The 17,744-nt window shown below is 42.3% G+C and overlaps 1 protein-coding gene across 17 annotated transcripts in view; it reads right to left on the bottom strand.

Annotated features, from left to right (window-relative positions):
- Positions 1-17,744, bottom strand: part of mycbp2 (MYC binding protein 2) — a 53,681-nt gene that overhangs the window by 15,021 nt on the left and 20,916 nt on the right. For 11 of the 17 annotated variants that reach the window (XM_069532661.1, XM_069532660.1, XM_069532659.1 and 8 more), the window contains exons 20-54: positions 17,621-17,702; positions 17,297-17,414; positions 16,812-17,170; positions 16,535-16,707; positions 16,210-16,335; positions 15,886-16,013; positions 15,571-15,662; positions 15,328-15,462; positions 15,163-15,246; positions 14,966-15,062; positions 14,674-14,866; positions 14,087-14,361; positions 13,736-13,957; positions 13,426-13,617; positions 12,088-12,294; positions 11,845-11,982; positions 11,560-11,738; positions 11,313-11,455; positions 11,096-11,196; positions 10,785-11,003; positions 10,449-10,671; positions 9,553-9,759; positions 9,388-9,437; positions 9,129-9,301; positions 8,830-8,974; positions 8,508-8,714; positions 7,969-8,024; positions 7,776-7,891; positions 7,580-7,677; positions 6,046-6,162; positions 4,721-4,861; positions 3,455-3,532; positions 2,074-2,298; positions 1,059-1,191; positions 818-943 (exon numbers count right to left, since the gene is read on the bottom strand). In XM_069532661.1, coding sequence (XP_069388762.1) covers positions 818-943; positions 1,059-1,191; positions 2,074-2,298; positions 3,455-3,532; positions 4,721-4,861; positions 6,046-6,162; positions 7,580-7,677; positions 7,776-7,891; positions 7,969-8,024; positions 8,508-8,714; positions 8,830-8,974; positions 9,129-9,301; positions 9,388-9,437; positions 9,553-9,759; positions 10,449-10,671; positions 10,785-11,003; positions 11,096-11,196; positions 11,313-11,455; positions 11,560-11,738; positions 11,845-11,982; positions 12,088-12,294; positions 13,426-13,617; positions 13,736-13,957; positions 14,087-14,361; positions 14,674-14,866; positions 14,966-15,062; positions 15,163-15,246; positions 15,328-15,462; positions 15,571-15,662; positions 15,886-16,013; positions 16,210-16,335; positions 16,535-16,707; positions 16,812-17,170; positions 17,297-17,414; positions 17,621-17,702 — 5,358 coding nt within the window. The remainder of the gene's footprint in view (positions 1-817; positions 944-1,058; positions 1,192-2,073; positions 2,299-3,454; positions 3,533-4,720; positions 4,862-6,045; positions 6,163-7,579; positions 7,678-7,775; positions 7,892-7,968; positions 8,025-8,507; positions 8,715-8,829; positions 8,975-9,128; positions 9,302-9,387; positions 9,438-9,552; positions 9,760-10,448; positions 10,672-10,784; positions 11,004-11,095; positions 11,197-11,312; positions 11,456-11,559; positions 11,739-11,844; positions 11,983-12,087; positions 12,295-13,425; positions 13,618-13,735; positions 13,958-14,086; positions 14,362-14,673; positions 14,867-14,965; positions 15,063-15,162; positions 15,247-15,327; positions 15,463-15,570; positions 15,663-15,885; positions 16,014-16,209; positions 16,336-16,534; positions 16,708-16,811; positions 17,171-17,296; positions 17,415-17,620; positions 17,703-17,744) is intronic. The other 6 variants (XM_069532663.1, XM_020100666.2, XM_069532662.1 and 3 more) reach the window with 4 other exon arrangements.

Raw genomic sequence — 17,744 nt, forward strand, 5'->3', positions numbered from 1 at the left:
TTAATCCACGACGGCAAGCGTTGTTGAAATAACTTCATATTGTTTGGATAACAAACTCAACTGATCAACCTCCTTTTTCAAGCAAAAGTGAGAAAGTTTCGACACAGTGTCAGCACAGTATTCAGGCAGAAAGACAAACAGACACGTTTGGAGCGAGCCAATCTCTGATGGAGTAGCAAAACTGATGAGCTCATTCAAGTGATGTTCTCAGTAATTATGAGTAAACAGTGAATGATCAAATGTTTTCTAAGAGACTGAATTCCAGACAACATGAGGTAAAGGGTGAAATCACAGAGACGTGTTCAGGGTCAGTTATCCACCAGTACCCGACTAAACAAAGTCCACAGTCTTCCAGATGAGCGGAAGCACAGTGACTGACTGTCCCATGCACATAGACACAGACATTAAGTATGCCTGACACCGCTGAGATGTTAGGCATGAAATAACGACGGCAGACACAATAAAAAGCATGCATAAATAAAAAGACGTGATAGATCATTGACCAAGGGCTCCTGTGATTTTAAAAAGACTGGGTAGTGATACCACGTGGACCTAATTGTGCAATTGAAATGTGATAATGTATGAGACTGTATGAGAAAAGCCTCAGTGAAAAGTATGGGGTGCAGTGAAACAGTGTGAGGAATACATCTGTTATGCTAAACCATCGGTTGAAAGCTTTGACAAGGCTGAGGATTTTAAAAGTTCAAATGTAAATGAACAGAGTCAAAGGATGTGATGATGTTAGAGGCAAAGAGAAGTGCAGATTGAGAATTGTTTGAAAAATGTTGTGACTTAAAACTTCTGGAGTTGACCTCACCTTTGTTGTTGGAGATGCCGTAGTCAAAGCCCTGCGCTCCGTTTGAAGTCGCAGCTCTGTTGAAGGCCTGCACGGAGAAAGGGCTTGGAGGTGGGGTCTGAGCACCATGCTCAATCAAGGCTTGTTCTAGAAGAGCAAATGACATCATGTTAACTTGCAATACTTCATATATTGAGGTTCAAAAAAGTTTTTAATGTAGATTATGAGCAGTGCTATAAAGTGAGGTCAAGCTGTGGCTTACCGTCCTCATGGCGAAGGTACTGGTTCCCACCACGGTCTCTGGCCAGTGACCAGGCCTCTCCTTCATCACTCTCACAGAACTCCACGACACTGTTCTTATCCAGCTGTACCCAGGTCCCCTCTGAGTTGACCACCTGATATACAAACAACACTCTTTATCTGTACTCACACACACAGGACACACACAGTTAAACACCATGTCTATTAAAAACTAGTTAATTTTAATATAAACCCTAAAACACCCACAGACAAAACCATGACACAAATTCATCTGATTGACACATCCACACCAGCAAATCACATGGAATTGATTTTTGTGTATCAGTAAAAAACTAATTAAAGACATGTAAATTAAAGTGTTTTTCCTCAACCTCCTGAAATAGTAACATTTCAAAAACAAACATAGGTGGAAGTATTAGTTTGTGCAGGCTGCAAGTCTCAGATCCAGTCAGGGCATTCAGTTCAGGCTCAGAGAACAACCTAATGAACAGCATGACACACCACAGCAGCCAATGATAGGTCATATCCCAAAAAAGAGGAAAAGCTCCACTCATCACCAGGCCAAAGGCAATTTTAGAAAGTATATAGATTTGACAGAATAGTTAAAGGTGTAAGAAAGATACAGTCAAGGCACAGAGCGGCTCCAGCATTTTGTGATCAGACTTCCTCTGAGAAGTCTCGAGGCAGCTGAATATGACACCCTGAAACTGCAATGGATTTATAGACAAACTGAAATTAGTCAGGAGGCACAGAGAAACGTAGCAGCCACAGGAGGTGATTAGGACTCAACAAGTGGAAAGATACAGAACACCCACCCACACCCAGAAGCAGCTGATTTATTTAGAAAGACAGATTATGTTCTGAACATCCAAAATCCATTGAGGAAAAAACAGGGAACTAATTACTGAGAATTAAGGCCAATCTACTTACATGAGTACATTACTTGATCTAAACAGACTAATTTATTCATCTCCAGTCACAAAAAACACATTGCATTATTTGGGGTGAGTGCGTACCTCGCCTATGGCCTTGACCTTGTTGCCAAGTACTAACATTCCAATGGGGATACCCCTAAGGTTTGGACAGCTTCTGATGTTGTGACCAGAGGGGCCGGTCTTCACTACCTTATAAAGCCCCGGGCCGCCGCCCTGCCCTGCCCTGTTCTGCACCCGAATGGGGGCCTCATGGGAAGGGCAGCTGCTCACCTCCTTTACGTTCTCCTCCGATTGGCCCCTGACCTCCTGCAAGAGTTAAGAATATGGATTAGAAGCAGACTGCAGAAAGATGAAAGACCAGGACGACACTCACGCAACTAAAAGCACTGAATTAAAATGGTGAAAAGTCACCATTAGATATTATAATATTGCAAACAAATGTATTTGTCCTTTCAAGAAATCAAAAATCCAGAGGACTTAGACATATGCCATGTGGTCCTTAAGGTTTTAAATCGGCAGTTCAACATTTAAGAAAGGACTTTCTGGCCAAAACTTAGATGAGAAGACTGACACTTACATCTGTCTGTCAAAGTTGAAGCTATAGCCAACAGCTGGTTAGCATAGCTTAGGTAAACTTAGCATAAGCACTAGCACACAGATTTGGCACTGATGTTCTTATTTTCTCACTGTCTGACAAAGCCAACTTAGCTTTCTCTCTTTGTTTAGTCTTTACACTAAGCTAACATGTTACCTTATATTTCCTAGACAGACAGCTGTGTTATTCTTCTCATCTAACTCCTATCAAATCGGGATATTTTTCCCAAAATGTACACCTATTCCTTTTACAATGTCAGATGACAAAACAATTGTTTTGCAATTACTTGAAAACTGAAAACATACATAAACTTCCATCCTCAACAGCATCAAGTCATATTCAAAACCCCCAAATATCACAAATGCACGTTTCAATTGAAGAAAGTACTCACAGTAATTACAACATAAGAATTAAATTTCCCATTCAACAATGAATGAATGTAGTTTAACAAACTGATACACAACAGACCAATTAAGTACAATGTTCACTTATTTTCTAAGGGGAGGCATGCTATTACACACAATGATACAGGACTATATTTAACAAGCTTTTCAAACAAGGCCTCATGCAACAGACTGAACATTAGTATCTTCAACCCCATGCAACATAGACTCTCGAACTATAATTACTCAAAAATCCAAAATGTGAATACTGCAGTATTCTACAAGAGAAGTGGTCGCTGACATTCAGTACTGTATCATCACTGTACACACAACCATGCAACTGTGGTTCCACCTCCTATGCCTGATTAACACTGTGGAAAAGAACTAAAAAAGTCACAAGGGGTTCAAGAGGACAAGTAGCGCAACAAATAGATGATAAGCTATGGGGCAGTCAAGCTATTTATCCCTTGTTCATACAACTCACCTGTGGTGGGAATATAGTTAAGGGGGTCCACGATAAAAAGCCGATATCCCTGACTCCTTGGCTAGCGTTAAAGACATTCTGAGCAACAGATTGTGAGACAGTCAAGAAACAGTAGATGACCCGAGAAAGGAGAGAAAACAGGATGGGGTTGCTCATGTATTTTTTTGGAAGAAAATTTTGGCCTGGCTCTTCTGGAATTTCCAGGATCAGAGGTTATTTGAGAAAGTGGAGAGGAGAAGACAGAATCTGACTGGGGTCAGAGAGGCCGGTTAGTTGTGGAGCAGTGATAAAAGAGGCCACGGGGGGACTGCATTAAAAATTATAGAAAACACAGTTGCAGAAAGAATTGAAGATTCACTCTAAAAACCACAGGGTCGTTATTTCCAAATCCACGACCAAATCAAATACATGTAAAGAAGAAACTTCCAAAAAAATCCCCCACTTGGATGATGTAGTGTGTCATGCTGTTCAGACAGAGACCTTACATGGAAGCCTCCTATAGCACCTAAAGCATCCCAATGCAAAGGTGGAACTGTAGAGCAGTAGAAGTACATTTTCCCATTGAAACCTTGAGGACAAGTGATTGCTTCATGACAGAAAACCACCTGGATATTATCAAACTTTCCTGTAACTGCAATATTCATGTTTTTTTTTAATCAAGTCACATTTCTCATGTTTTGATACTGTTGCGTATTACGGCGGTTTTTGTGGCATGGAGCAAAATGCAAGAGAAACCCTTGTTATCACATGCTGTAGTGTGCAGGTTTTCATGAATAGTGAGTGAGAGGCAACAAAGAAAAACAGACTGAACAGTGCAGACTAATGAACTCTACCACACTACATTTCTCTACCAGTCAGTTCTTGCTTAAGGGAACACTTCAGTGCACTAATACACTCCCCCAGGCATGTGAACATTTACAAGTGTTGTGTCCAACTGAACTAAACACACAACGGTCATGTAACATTATTAACCTTCGAACATGAGTGAATGCATGCATGCTCCCAGCTGCTGTTCTTTTGTACAGTGTGTTAGTTTCATACTCAGTGCTGCTTTAATAGATGTGTCATGCAAGAGAACACCCCAGTAGTTACACTCCACCATGCTTTCAAGACATTTGGGGAGTGAGTGCCAAACAAGTCCTTGAAAACCCATCATCATTAACCAACAAAGGTGATCTCTCTGAGCGTTTCCCCAAATGAACAGCACAGGAGCCTCTGCTATCAGTAAACTAAGTCCGACTGCTCAGCGGGCCGCCTTCTACTTACGTCGGCTGGGACCAGTAGGCTCCGGCCCAGGTGCTGGTTAAATGAGAGGCACCAGGCTTCAGTGTACCCATTCATGCTGGGAACATACTTCTTTACTGTTTCATCATTGAGCCTGAGCCACACACCATCATCATTGTGGATCTACGGGAAAACAAGCAACAAGAGCACAGCACAGCCATGCCGTCCTGTTACTGTGGAAGCAGGAAGGACAGCGCTCACTCAGTCAATCACACACACTTCTGAGGCTGCAGGAAAAGTCAAATTGGAGGACTGCAATTGTCCTTTATTGCAGCACGGTGCAATTGATATGCATAGGCCCTGTTCAGACCTGGTATTCACATCTGTCCTGAGAGATCTGTTCACACCTTGCATTAAAATACATCCTGAATGTGTCTCCTGTGACCACTTGTGATCAGATCTCACTTCAAAATAAACATGTATGTCATTTCTGCTGGCAAAGACTAAATTATGTTTTTACCCTGTCTTGACAGAGTTCACAGATGCATCTGCTGACAATGTTTGTGAGTGTCTGTGTTAGCATGGCTAAGAGATAGATAGATACAGAAAGAGAGAGAGCAGAGTCCGGAGGGGCTGAGTGAATCCATGAGTCGTGCACATATCTACTATGAAGAAAGATTTTATAATATGTTGGTCAGTGTTTATATTTTGGCAGCTGTCACAGTGACAAGCGTTTCATTTGATTCTTTGTGAAATTGTAGCAGGTCAGAGATGTCAGCTGAATAAGCAGTCCTTCATATGTGGCCTAGGACACGTTTGCATTCACGCTGCAAAAAGAATTTCCGAATGACATCTGAGTGATCGGACCTCAGGACGCACACCCATATCACTTGTGATCAGATCAATTAGTACAGATGCTAACACCAGGTCTGAATTGTATCATAGTGTCACTAGTGTTGTGACTGCAAATACTGTGCAGTACTGGTAAATGTGCAATAGTTAAATAACTGGTAGAATTTTTTATTTTTATTTTTCATTTAAATCCATTTCATCCATTGGCTGTATGGTGCAGGCATTGAGGCCTGTCCTGCAGCCTCAAAACACTTTGCAAGACTATGAAGCAACAAAAGGTAAGAGCAACAAATGTATAAGCTTCGAGAGAACGTGTTATCATTACAGAAAGATGGAATTACATAATACACAGAAACCATCTAAGAAGATTCAAAATTACTTCTACCTTACAAACAAAATTGATTGTAATATTTATTACTTATTGATTTGTAGAAGAAAAACCACAGAAATGGAATAAAAGTGAATAGTGCTCCAGCTAAGTCTACTTATATTCTACCTGGTCTAGGGTCAATTACCTCGTCAATGAAAGTGATGGTGCCATTGACATGCACTATGCCTATCTGTTCACTCTGCAGGGAGGGGTGACTACGCACACGCAGGCCTGCGCTGTCCTTGGACACAAATTTGCGGACCTGAGAGAGGCAGAGGGGAGATGAGACCGTGAGCGGCAGGAGCAAAGAATAGAAAGATTTAAAAAAGAAAAAAAGACAAGGAGTGCAGCAGGAGGAGATAGAAGAGGAAGCTGGACAAGTTGACAGTGGGAGATTGCGTGCATTAACCCACACAGAGCTTGTTGTTGCTTAGTGCACACATACACACAGCAAAAGATAAGGAAACTCTGGCTGCACGATTTTCAGTAGCACCAGTTACATATAAACTGGTGCATGGAAAACCAAAGAACGTACGATAAGAAGGAATATATCCAGTGTTGATTTAAAGCGTTTGGAGATGTTGTTGCTTGTTTCCCCATGAGGGAGTTCATGTTTTACAAAATGATGATGACGACAATACGCTGAACATCAGCTTGATGCTTTCTTTGCATTTGTAGTTCCAAAAGTAACTTCCAACCACTAATCTCTGTAGCCTGAATACATGACTGAGAGACAGTACCAACAGCCAGTATGTTGCACAGTATAATGTGAAGGCCATGAGTAACCAAACTGTCATTAGTCTTAAATAGATGGTAATAGAAATAAAAATTCATTAAAAAGAAAGGTTTTATTTTCATTGTACAAAATACAGGAAAATTAGAACTACTCCTGATAAGTGCATTTAAAGGACACAGAGGAAACAAAAACAACCTTGGTGATAAAAAACAGCCAACAACATAGGTTCCATATTAATAAGTAAAATAAATAAATGAATCTAATGATTGCACTAGAACGAATTAAGTGACTTGATTAGATCTATCAAATATTGTCCTGGTAGGACGATCATCATTTGTGAAAGGGGTCATTCAGAGCTTGTAGAGGTTAAGTGTGTTTGTAGCCCTGGAAAACAAACTCTCTTTGAGTCTTGTGGTCTGTGACTTGATTGTCCTGTAATACCTGCCAGAGATAAATAGGTCAACCAGGAGGTGTCCAGGACATGAAGAGTCCTTTAAAGAATCTCCTCAAGTTACGAAGAAAGTGTAAACATATCTACGCCTCTTTTCCTTGATAAATGTCTGACTTTGTTCACTGGTTTATGTTACATTCCCACAATCTTGTATTAGACTGATATCCTACTGTCAGACTCCGTTGCTTTCTGTGGACTAGCTTTAGTTTGTCTCTTCCAACAACTAAAAGCTGAAATGTCGAATCTCAGTGCAATCAGAAATGGCAATGTTTACAATCCTTTCACATACTGGATCTGCCTTGTTTAATTATTTTATTGATCGTTCTTGCTGAATGTGGCTTTTATGGAAAGAGTTGTGTTAAAGGAAACAGGTACACAGGTGGAAAAACTGTTTCTGGTCTGTTGAGTTGTATTTGATGGGTGAGTGCAAGCACACATGCATTTTATCTGTGTCTTTATGTTCATGCTCCTGTTGGTAGAGAAAAAGCTCACCTTGCTCGGCTGAGGTTCGGCCTTCGGTTTCACCATCTGAGTTCCAGGTGGTATCATTCCTTTGGGAGGATCTTTGACTTCGACCTCCAAACCAGCATCTATCCAAAAAGATCATTCATAGTGCATGGGGACATTGTAAAAGATGGCATGTTGTAAAAATAAGGGGTGTTTCTAACAGACATTAAAATGTTCTTACCTATTTCAATGCCGTCAATGGTGACATGGATTGTATAAAGGCCTACTGCTCCTGGAGTCCAGTTGGCGCTGTAGGTTCCATCAGTGTTAGCACGAATCAACATGTTCTCACTGGGTCTGTGTGGGAAAATGATTAATAAGTACAGACTGTAACTCGCTGGTCATTGAGTCTTGTTTCTACAAACCTCACCTACCTCTTTGGGGTGGGGGAAGCAAAACGCAGCTCCTCAAAGGAGTAGTTTTCATAAGCCTAAAAGAGACAGAGCGCAACTGTAAGACTATCAAAAGAAACAGTGTTAGCAATACAAATAGCCGAACAATATTAGGCAATTTTACAAATACAGAATATTTTTTATTTTGCCTTAATTCAAACTGTAATCTCAACACCTTTTATATTTAGCTATTTGAAATGCCATGAATTGTGTTTCTGCTCATGACTTGCTTTTGCTCATGACTTATTTTTCTTTGCCAATCTGCTTCATTTTCCATTCATTGTTTTTCTTTTACTAGATGATTTGTGCGAACGAACAAAAACAGTAGCTATTGAAAGGTGCAGTGGTGCAAATGTTTATGCTGCTAAGATCTTTTTTGCTTATTTGACAAGACATGTTGACATCTTCAGATCTGCAATGCCATTTCCTATAGGGAGCAGACTACTCCCCCTTGTGGAGAAACTGCAGCCCACTAAATGTAAACAAGTGTGTGAGTGATGAGCCAGTTACACGACGCTGACCTTCATCATGGTAATGGCAATGTATCGAGCTTCTTTCACAATCATGGGCTCGTACGTGGCCTCCAGCTTGGGCATTGGCAGACCGCCAAAGGTGAGGTCAGGACCAGAGGAAGAAGGGGAGGAGCTTCCAGGTAGGCGCTGCAGCTTCTTCACATTATCGGGCTGCATTGACTTCTTTTGTGAAACGGGTACAGCCTTTACCTCCACCTGGACATGAAACCAAGGGGAAAAAAACCTCATAAATGGCAAGTAACATTTTTTAAAATCTTGATTTGACATTATAGACAGAATTATACAGAAAAGCCAAAGGAGCTATCCTGACCTTCATGTTGGGAACATGCACCACATCTCCATACTGGTCTTTTGTCTGTACCACCACGGTAGTTGGCCAACCACAGCGTATGTCATCTTTGTTCAGGATCAGAGAGGTTTTTTGAGGGTCTGCGTAAGAGTCTGGCTGCAGCCACCTACATGTGATGAAATAAGAAAGGGAGAGAGGCAGGGAAGGAAATGACTGGAATTTCTAAAGCAGAGGAATCGCCAATCAAAACCTAATCTATATCAAGTAATCTGCAATGAAGAGACAGCCAGAGCTCAAGCAGGTTGATCACAAAATCTCACCTGGCCAGACGTCCTCCACTTGAGTTCTGTACACAGGTGATGAAGTCCTCAAGGAAAGAGTGCTCATTGGTTTGTAGGTGAAGGGGCAGGTTCCCCTCCAGGGCCTCCAGGATGGTTGGGGAGTGAGACAAGGCCAGACCCTTTCCAAGGATGCCTGAGTGGGACTTACACACCTGGTCAAAGTGGCAAAAGAAATGAGAATGAGATAAAGTGCTCTTTTTACAAGACCAAAACTCCCAGAATTTAACAGATAACATACCTGTAAAGATGCTTCCTCTAGAATCTCAAGATCCTCCTCCAGTTCATTGCCTTAAATTAAAAAGATCAGAAAAACAGAGGTATGTTTTACTCAAGATGCCAGACAAGATTAATCAAGTATCTTTTTTTAGCCAAAGCAATTTATCTTATCCACAGTTTTCCATACCTATAGGGAGGGCCAGGTCTTTCTTCATCAGGGCTGCAGCACAAACGCTGCCCAGGTAGGCCAACTCCTTCTCTAGTTGGATAATACCCTCATCAGGACCAGGGTTGAATTCATATCCCACAGCCACACACTTGAAGCCGTAGAAGCAAGCTTTCTCATCTTTAACATAATCTGAGGCCGTTTCCAGTGAGAACAGAACTTCATTTCCTGTAGGGTAGAGAGAACAGAAAACAGAAAATAACAGATGAAATGAGAGGATGGTAGAGGTCTGTAAGCAACTACTGGTAAACTAATGGCTGCCTGCTGTGACAGGTGGCCCAGTAAAGTTCCATTAAACAGATTAAAACACTCATGAGAACAATTAAGATCAATGAACAACAACTGGGCTGCAAGAATAACCGTTGGGTTAAGAATGGTGTCTCTAATTAATCGCTCCTTATTTATGCTTGATAGTGCAACATGTTCAATCATTAATACTGCAAGTTACAAATAAAAATTAGTGCCACTACCTTAATAAACAATATACATTTTCTTGCTTATCTTATTACAGATTTACGGTCACTACTGTACAGGCAACTTTGAGAATTTCTTATTCCTCAATTTTCCCAGTAAGGCATCAAAGAAATGTGCTTCATATTAACATTTCTATCTTAATTTGAAGTAAAATTTGGTAGACTTTTCAGATATTGAAGTTCTTGAATACTTTGAGTTACTTTTCAGCAGCACGATTATGAACAAGCTGTTCTAGTGAGGTTCCTGTGGTAGACCATTACTGTATTTCACTAGTCTACTACTAAGTTGTAGAGCATGTCTTTGTTTTTGCAACCTTGTTTGATTTCTTCATAACATTTTAAGCTGCATGTCCAATAAAAGTTGACCAGCTAAGCTATTCATACCTGGCAGCACAAGGACAGTGGTTGGCCAGCCTGTGGAGCCTGAGAACTTCTTCAGCTCAGTCCAGGTGTTGATGGTATCATGTATCAGAGGTTTGCTGCCCACACTGGACAGGTGGAGGGTTCGGCTGGGGATGAGCAGGCGTAGGACGTCCTCTGGCTGTGCAGTGCCACATTGAGGATCGAACTCAATGGTTGTCCAACGGACGCAGTCTGGGAATGATACCTGAAGGACGGTGAGAGAGAACAAGATTCCGTTTAACTTAAATTGTATTCTTGTCTCTTATTTTTTTCAAATTGTAGTGGTGGTGGTAGTAGTAGTAGAAGTAACCATCTTACTCTGTATTGTGTGACACCCGCTTGCTTGTAAGGGTGGTCACTCTCCATTACCGAGTAGTGGTTTGAGGTGGTACACGCTGACAGGCCCTGCTCAGGCTGGTTGCCTGTCGTGCTGTCTGTTGATTGGTTGGGATTGAAGGTGGGTGGGGCGTACTTCTGGTTGAGGGCAGAGACGGCAGGTAACAGCTCCTGAACCAGTCCAAAGACCTCTACAGCAGCCTGGATGAAGAAGAGGAGTGATTTTACCACAATGCCAAGGAAAAAAAATCCATTTAGCACAAGAAGACAAAGGGTTTGCTTTGACCTCTTACCTTAGGTACAGATGCTGCCACAGGGCCGATGTAGGCCAGGATAAGGGGCAGAAGCATGGAGAACAGGCTGGAGGAACTTAATAACTCAGGAATGTCATCAACTGGAAAGAGCAAAGAACAAAGATAGAACTTAAGAGAGGCTGAACATATCTGATCTAAATTCAATCCAAGAATTACCAGTGATTTTGTACGACAGGTGTAAGTTTGTCGTGCTCACCATCGACAGCAAATGCTCTATGAAGCAGGTCCTTTGCTGCTCTAACCACAGCACTGACAACAGATAGGGCTCTGCTGCAGTTCTTATCCTCCTCATTGGCTTTGCTAAGCAGCTGTGACTGCAGATCCCCATCATACTCACTCCTTACACCAGGAAAAAGAAAATAGAGTCAGAAAAAACACATCAAGATGGAACATAACAAAAAGCTACGTTATTATAAACCATAAAAAGAGTTTAAAATGATTACCTGTAGTAGAGAATCTGTGGGATCTGTCCTCTGGTCTGATTGGTCCCATTGCTACTCAAGCTGCAGGTGCTGAAGGTGAAGGACACACCGTCCGAGCACTGGACGGTGGTCATACCTCCGTCCCCATTAGCTGTCCTGCTGCCATAGTTTCGCAAACGTACAGCATACTTTACCCCTTCCTGCAACAGAATAAACCCATCAGTGAGAGTTAGCATTTAGAAAAAAACAGCAGCTAGAGTAACAACTGGATATCAACACCAAACTATTTTTTGACAGTGTATGTACCTTGAGTGGCACAGCCTTGTCCAAGCGAATCTCAGCAATATCACTTGGAGAATCATCAGTGCTGTAGGTGCCCTTCACCAGCTCAAGAGACGTCCACCTGTGAGAATGTGCTGAGTCCCCTGGATGCTCTGTTTGCGCCTAAAGGGTGAAGGAACAAAACAATGAGGTAAACGTGTTAAGCAACACCAGAAGACATGTCAAATACAAGTAAATGTAACCTCAAAGCATTTTCTAATCACTTACATCATCAGCCAACACCTCTAGTTCATACTCATGGATGCCCCCTCCTCCGTACACACAGACGCCCACCAGCACAACGCCTGGCTTGTCCACTGTCAGACAGATGGCATCCGGTGAACCATTCCCCGTATTCCAACTCCGGCCCTGGCTCGTTTTTGTGAAGCGGTTGGGAGATGCTTTCACTGAGTGGAGTGAGTTCAGCCCATCAACCTTAACAGCAAGAACATATTAACCAGGTTATTGTATAACCACACATGGCAGAGAGGATATTGTTACTACAAACACAAGCAAACAATGAAGTACTGAACAGAAATCATCACAAAGAGAAATCATCACAAAGTATTATCCATACCACTAGGTGGCAATAGAGAGGGCAAAGCATAAAACGGATCAATTACAAATAATATTGTGTATAACGGCTGTTACATAAATGTGAAGGCCAGGTTTTTTTTAATTATAGACCAAGACAATGCAGTGAGAAACTGGATGGAGTGTGAAAAATTATATGGACTGAAAAAATACCATCTCATATTTTTCCTGTGGTAGTTAAAATAAACTACTACTATTTATATCAGCCAGCTGACAACAGAGAGCCAGACATAGCCGCAGAGGGACTTATCTCTGTGCTCATGGGAGGAAGACTTGTTTCCCTGACAACAGACTGGGGGGCATAACAGTGATGTCAAGGGCTGTCGTCGAGTGACGGTTACTATGACAACTAGAGCTAAAGAGTCCCGATTGCAGCATACGGATATGCATGTGAGCTGACAGAATGATTATAATTACAAGAAGAGTGTGAAATGACAGTATGACAGACGTCGGTCCCACCCTTTGAATGACTCAGTATATTATAAAAACAAAACTCTTTCTGTTCGGTTTTCTAGCGATAGTAAAGACAGCACCTCCTCCCAAGAAAGACCTGTCACTGTGAAAGGTAAGCAGTAAGATGATAAGAAGGTAAGCAGTAAGATGATAGGAGTAATAGTTGTTAAGTGGATATGGCATGAGGAAATAAAGAGAGAAAAAATGTGGAGTGACATGTAGTCAATGGATCGTATCTACAGCTCCTCAAGCTGTTTAACAACTTTGATTTTAACACATCAGGAAGTGGATGCAATTATGACGCAAACTGTATGAAAAAGTAAAATGGATTCGGCATCAGCAATCATGATCCATCTAAATAACAAAGGGCCTTCAATGTGAATGTTTAGGACAAAAACAAGTGAGTTTTTTTTTTAAAGAAAAAGCTTATCAGGACTTGGAAATATGTTTGCCTCAGCAATGTCCTGCATCTATACACAATGCCTTATGTGTGTGTTTGGGGCATGTGAGTGTAGTTACCTCAGAGCCAAGGGCAGAGGCTGTGAGCTCCGAGACGATGGAGGCCAGCAGACCGCAGGTGTTGGAGACCAGGTGTGGAGAGAAGAGCTCCACCTCCTTCCTCAAACTCTTTCTCACTGGCAGCACCACAATCACCAGCATCTTCTCCAGAACCTCTCGAAAACTGGTCATGCCCATCAGGTTTTCCTCCGTCTGCAGGAGCAAAAAGATATTCAAAGTTTTTTCAAACAACAGGAGACCACAAAGTTTCATCAAACAGTCTAACCACCATTTTGAAATAAAAGTACATTGTATGACATAGACAACTCACATGGCTTAGTTTCTCCATATGGGCCACCAGCAGGGGGAAGCGGTGAGCAAGGGCAGAGTCGTTCTCTGTGCTGACTTGTTTGACGAGTGAACGCAGCAGCACTTCTCCATCATATGCGATGGGCAGGATGGACGTCAGCTTGACAGAGGTGTTGCATAGAGCTGACATTACCGCTGCCAGCAGACGACTGCTGGATGTGCGGAAGTTTGCCTCGGCGATGTCCTGAAATAAAACAACAAAAATGAAATGCTAATCTTCTCTTTTTTTACTTTTTTCAACTACCCAGGAAATACTGTGAGAAATCTATGATTTTAAGGCTCAGGAAAGTTGAACTAGATATGAATATTTTACCTGGTCGAGGCAGTTGAGCAGGTCACAGAGGCATGCCCACTGCAGAGCCGGGGTCGGGTAGAAGGAGTGGAAGCAGGCGGTGAAGGTGTTGTGACACTCCTGAAGCACAGCTTCCAGCAGGGTGAGAGGCTGAGACAAGTAGCCCTGGGGGTCATTGTCCAGCTTGGTCAGGCAGTTGTCCATGCCTTCTGACAGGATCTTCTTCAGCAGGCTGCGTGTCTTTCCCACGCACTCTGCAAGCTTGCTCGACTCCTCCACCACAGCTTTGGTGCTGGCTGGAAATCAAACAACAGGCAGACATCAAAATCAAAACCTGCACTATACCATCCCATTGAAATGTTTTTTTGTAAAATACAAAATGTGTTACTATTTTATGTCCGTGATATATAAACATGGACAAAGACATTATATTCTGACATTATCTAAATACGGTTGTTGATTCTCATTCAGAAAGATCTTAACTCAACAGAAAAATATACTACACATGATTATTTTTAATTCAAAGCACCATTGTGGTTTTCTTTTTGCAAAGATCACACCATTATATAGAAATTGATACAATACTTTTAGGTTCTCTGTGTTCATACCAGCAATAGGGAAGATCTCACAGATGTAGACCCTGAGCAGGCGAAGGCAGCATGTGCCAACGAAGCGCAGTCTCTCTAGATCCAGCAGGGTGGCTGTGTACTGGAAGCCCTTCAGCCCTCGCAGCTCCTCCACACCCAAAACCAAGGTGGTCCAGCTCCAGTGAAGGACACTCAGCAGAGACTCGAAACACTCCTGCAAAGAGATGGAGGTAGACAGACAAAATGACCTGTTAAGACACAGGGAGAAACAGATAGGAGGCAAGAAACATGAAACCATTGAGACGGTACTCACTACGGACACTGTGCGAGCAAATGAGCGTTTCAGGATATGGACTGGTTCACTGGTCTGCTGTTTCCCTTTCGATGCATTGCCATCATTCGAAGGAAGCCTAATAAAAAATATAAGTAATTATTTAGACAAATAATTAGTTGACAAGTCTCTAAACAGAAGCTTTCATCTGGTAAGAAAGTGTGAGGATCTTCACTAGCCTGTAAAGTAGCTGAGGTATTTGACCCGCATTAACATCGGTACCGTTGTTTGACTTCTTGGAGCTTTTGAACTGAAAGACAACACTGAGAAGGGAAAAAAACTATTAATGGCTGTGACCACAATTCAAACATTATTAAAATGTGATCAAACGGTGGTAGTTTTACCCGTCGTCAGTGGTAATGGTCGCCTGTCCGTGCGAGCCACAGTCACTGCTGGGACCAGACACTCGGGCCCACGCCACATACCACCAGCCCAGCTGCAGCAGCACGGGCTCATCAAACATCATGGCATATTTCTCCCTAAGAGTAAAAACACCATCATTTAAAGCTATCAAATATAAAAGACTGTATCATTCCATATTTTTCTCCTTAGGTTAATACTAAACAGAAGGGAAACATAAACTGTACCTGGCAGCACAGTCATAAGCCAGGACGTCTGTCTCAGCCAGCAGATCACCATCTGTCTCATGGTCACCCCCATCAGGTCCCAGCTCAAAAAGCTGCAAAAGAAGAATGAGTGAATATATTTTGAATGCATGTAATTTGAGATCCCACTTAATTCACTGCTGAGTGTTTTATCCTCCAGTGGTAATTTGTCAACAATCAACTGACAACCCAGGTGAACTTGGTTTAATTTTGAAAAAAATATATTAAAATGACCGAAATGGAAACAGAGCAAAGGGCAAAAAATCCAATGGACCTTTGTGACACAGAACAGCTTACCTTGATCTTGGCAGTGTACTCCCCTCGACCCCCAAACAGGCCAAGCCCACCCAGCAGGATGTCAGCATCAGCACAGAAGCGAATGGCCTCCACAGAGTGAGCTGAGTAACCCCAACCTCCGCCGTGACCTATAACATCACATGTGGGATCAATAGGATCAATAAAAAAGGAGCAGAGTGTGCAGGGTATGTTGTTTATCTACAATGACAATTTAAATGCAGGTTCTTGACTTACAGTAATCAAATCAAAGCTTATTGTAACCAAATGCATCTCCCATTATGCTGTATCATGCATCACTTATGTATTCTGTGAGAAGTCACTTACTCTCAAAGCGGTTCACCACACTGTAGTCTTCCTTGGAGTAGACCTTCATCACTGCCTGGGTCTCTTCCTCTGCACTGGCTACACCCATCTTTAGCTCCTGCATTGCTGCCAACGTATCAAGGCAACCTAAAAGGACAACGCAGTATATATATATATTAGCGTTGGATGTGGATAAAAATCAAAAGTTCATTACGTACTGTAATAACTCCTGCCAGAAGAATGTATACCTGTATGTCTGGGTATGATCTAAGAGGTGTTTTTCTTCAACTTTTCCCCCAAAAACTAGTTAGAGATGCCCAAATGAATGTCAAGAGCAGAGGATTACCAAGGATGTGCAGTGCTCCGTGAGAGCGTGTGGTAGTTGCATGTGATCCTGATGGCAAAGCCAGCTCTGGACTAAGGATGCTGCAGCGGGCCTGTAGATCGGTAGCAGAGGGCATCCTGGCATCAGCTATCACTGCGTTGTAGCACCACATCTCTCTTGAGGCTGGCAAGAATCTGGTAGGACACAGGGGTAGCACACAGTGGAGTGGATTAAAAATCAGCCAGTACATTACAGTATGTGGTACAGAACTATTCCCAGAAATGATCCCAGGACTGACCTCCATATGACATCGTACACAGGATCGAGACACAGGCCGAATCCCTGCAGGTCCTCCTGCTCAGAGTCATTGAAGGTCCGGCAGCTTCCATCCATTTTGTTTATAAGCAAGCATTTAAATGGAGCTGGCTCGGACAAAGAGGAGGGCACAAGGCCAATGATGTGTTTGCTGGCAAAGATCTCTGAAGTAGCCAGGACATGGGAGTTGATAAGAGCCTCATCGATCCGTAAGAACGTCTGGTCTCCGCTGGCGCCAATCCAGGTGGCCTTTCGTCCATATTTGGCACCGATGTTGGGCATGGGGGATGGTTTGGCGTTCCAGTAGGGCATGTCTAGGATAGGCCGGCCAAGCTGCCCTTTCTGGACAACAAGAAGACACATTAATTTTATGATGTACATCTCAAGTGTTACCTCCATTATGTATGAACAATGAAGTTTGTAATTTTAAAGAATTGCCCTTTCATTGAGGAACAATATTTGTCATACCGAGAAGCTTCCAAATGTGAAGACCTGTCCATCCATGAGGAGAACGGCGGTGTGGTTACTCCCTGCTGTCACCTGGACACTCGGACCCGGAAGGGCCTGCACTAGAGTTGGGGAACCCCTGGCAAGTAGAAAAGTGCAGTTTGTGTGCTGTTGTTTAAATTGCTTTTCTAACTCTTTCCTGTAACAATTTGGTTAATTTTACTTTATTTGTAAATGGCAATGAAACAATTTTATTTTCTAGAAATGACAATTGTATATATCATGATTAATGAATTTAATTCCAATAGAAATCGCATTAAATTAAAAAATCATCATAGGCTGTACCTGGAGTTGACATCTCCATGTCCAAGCTGCCCATGTTGACCATAACCGAATGTGTAGACGTCTCCATTTTCCATCAACACCACTGCAAAGCAACATAAACATGACTCTAATTACTCATCATTAC

The sequence above is a fragment of the Paralichthys olivaceus genome, chromosome 10 (assembly GCF_024713975.1).
Source record: "Paralichthys olivaceus isolate ysfri-2021 chromosome 10, ASM2471397v2, whole genome shotgun sequence".
Taxonomy (NCBI): domain Eukaryota; kingdom Metazoa; phylum Chordata; class Actinopteri; order Pleuronectiformes; family Paralichthyidae; genus Paralichthys; species Paralichthys olivaceus.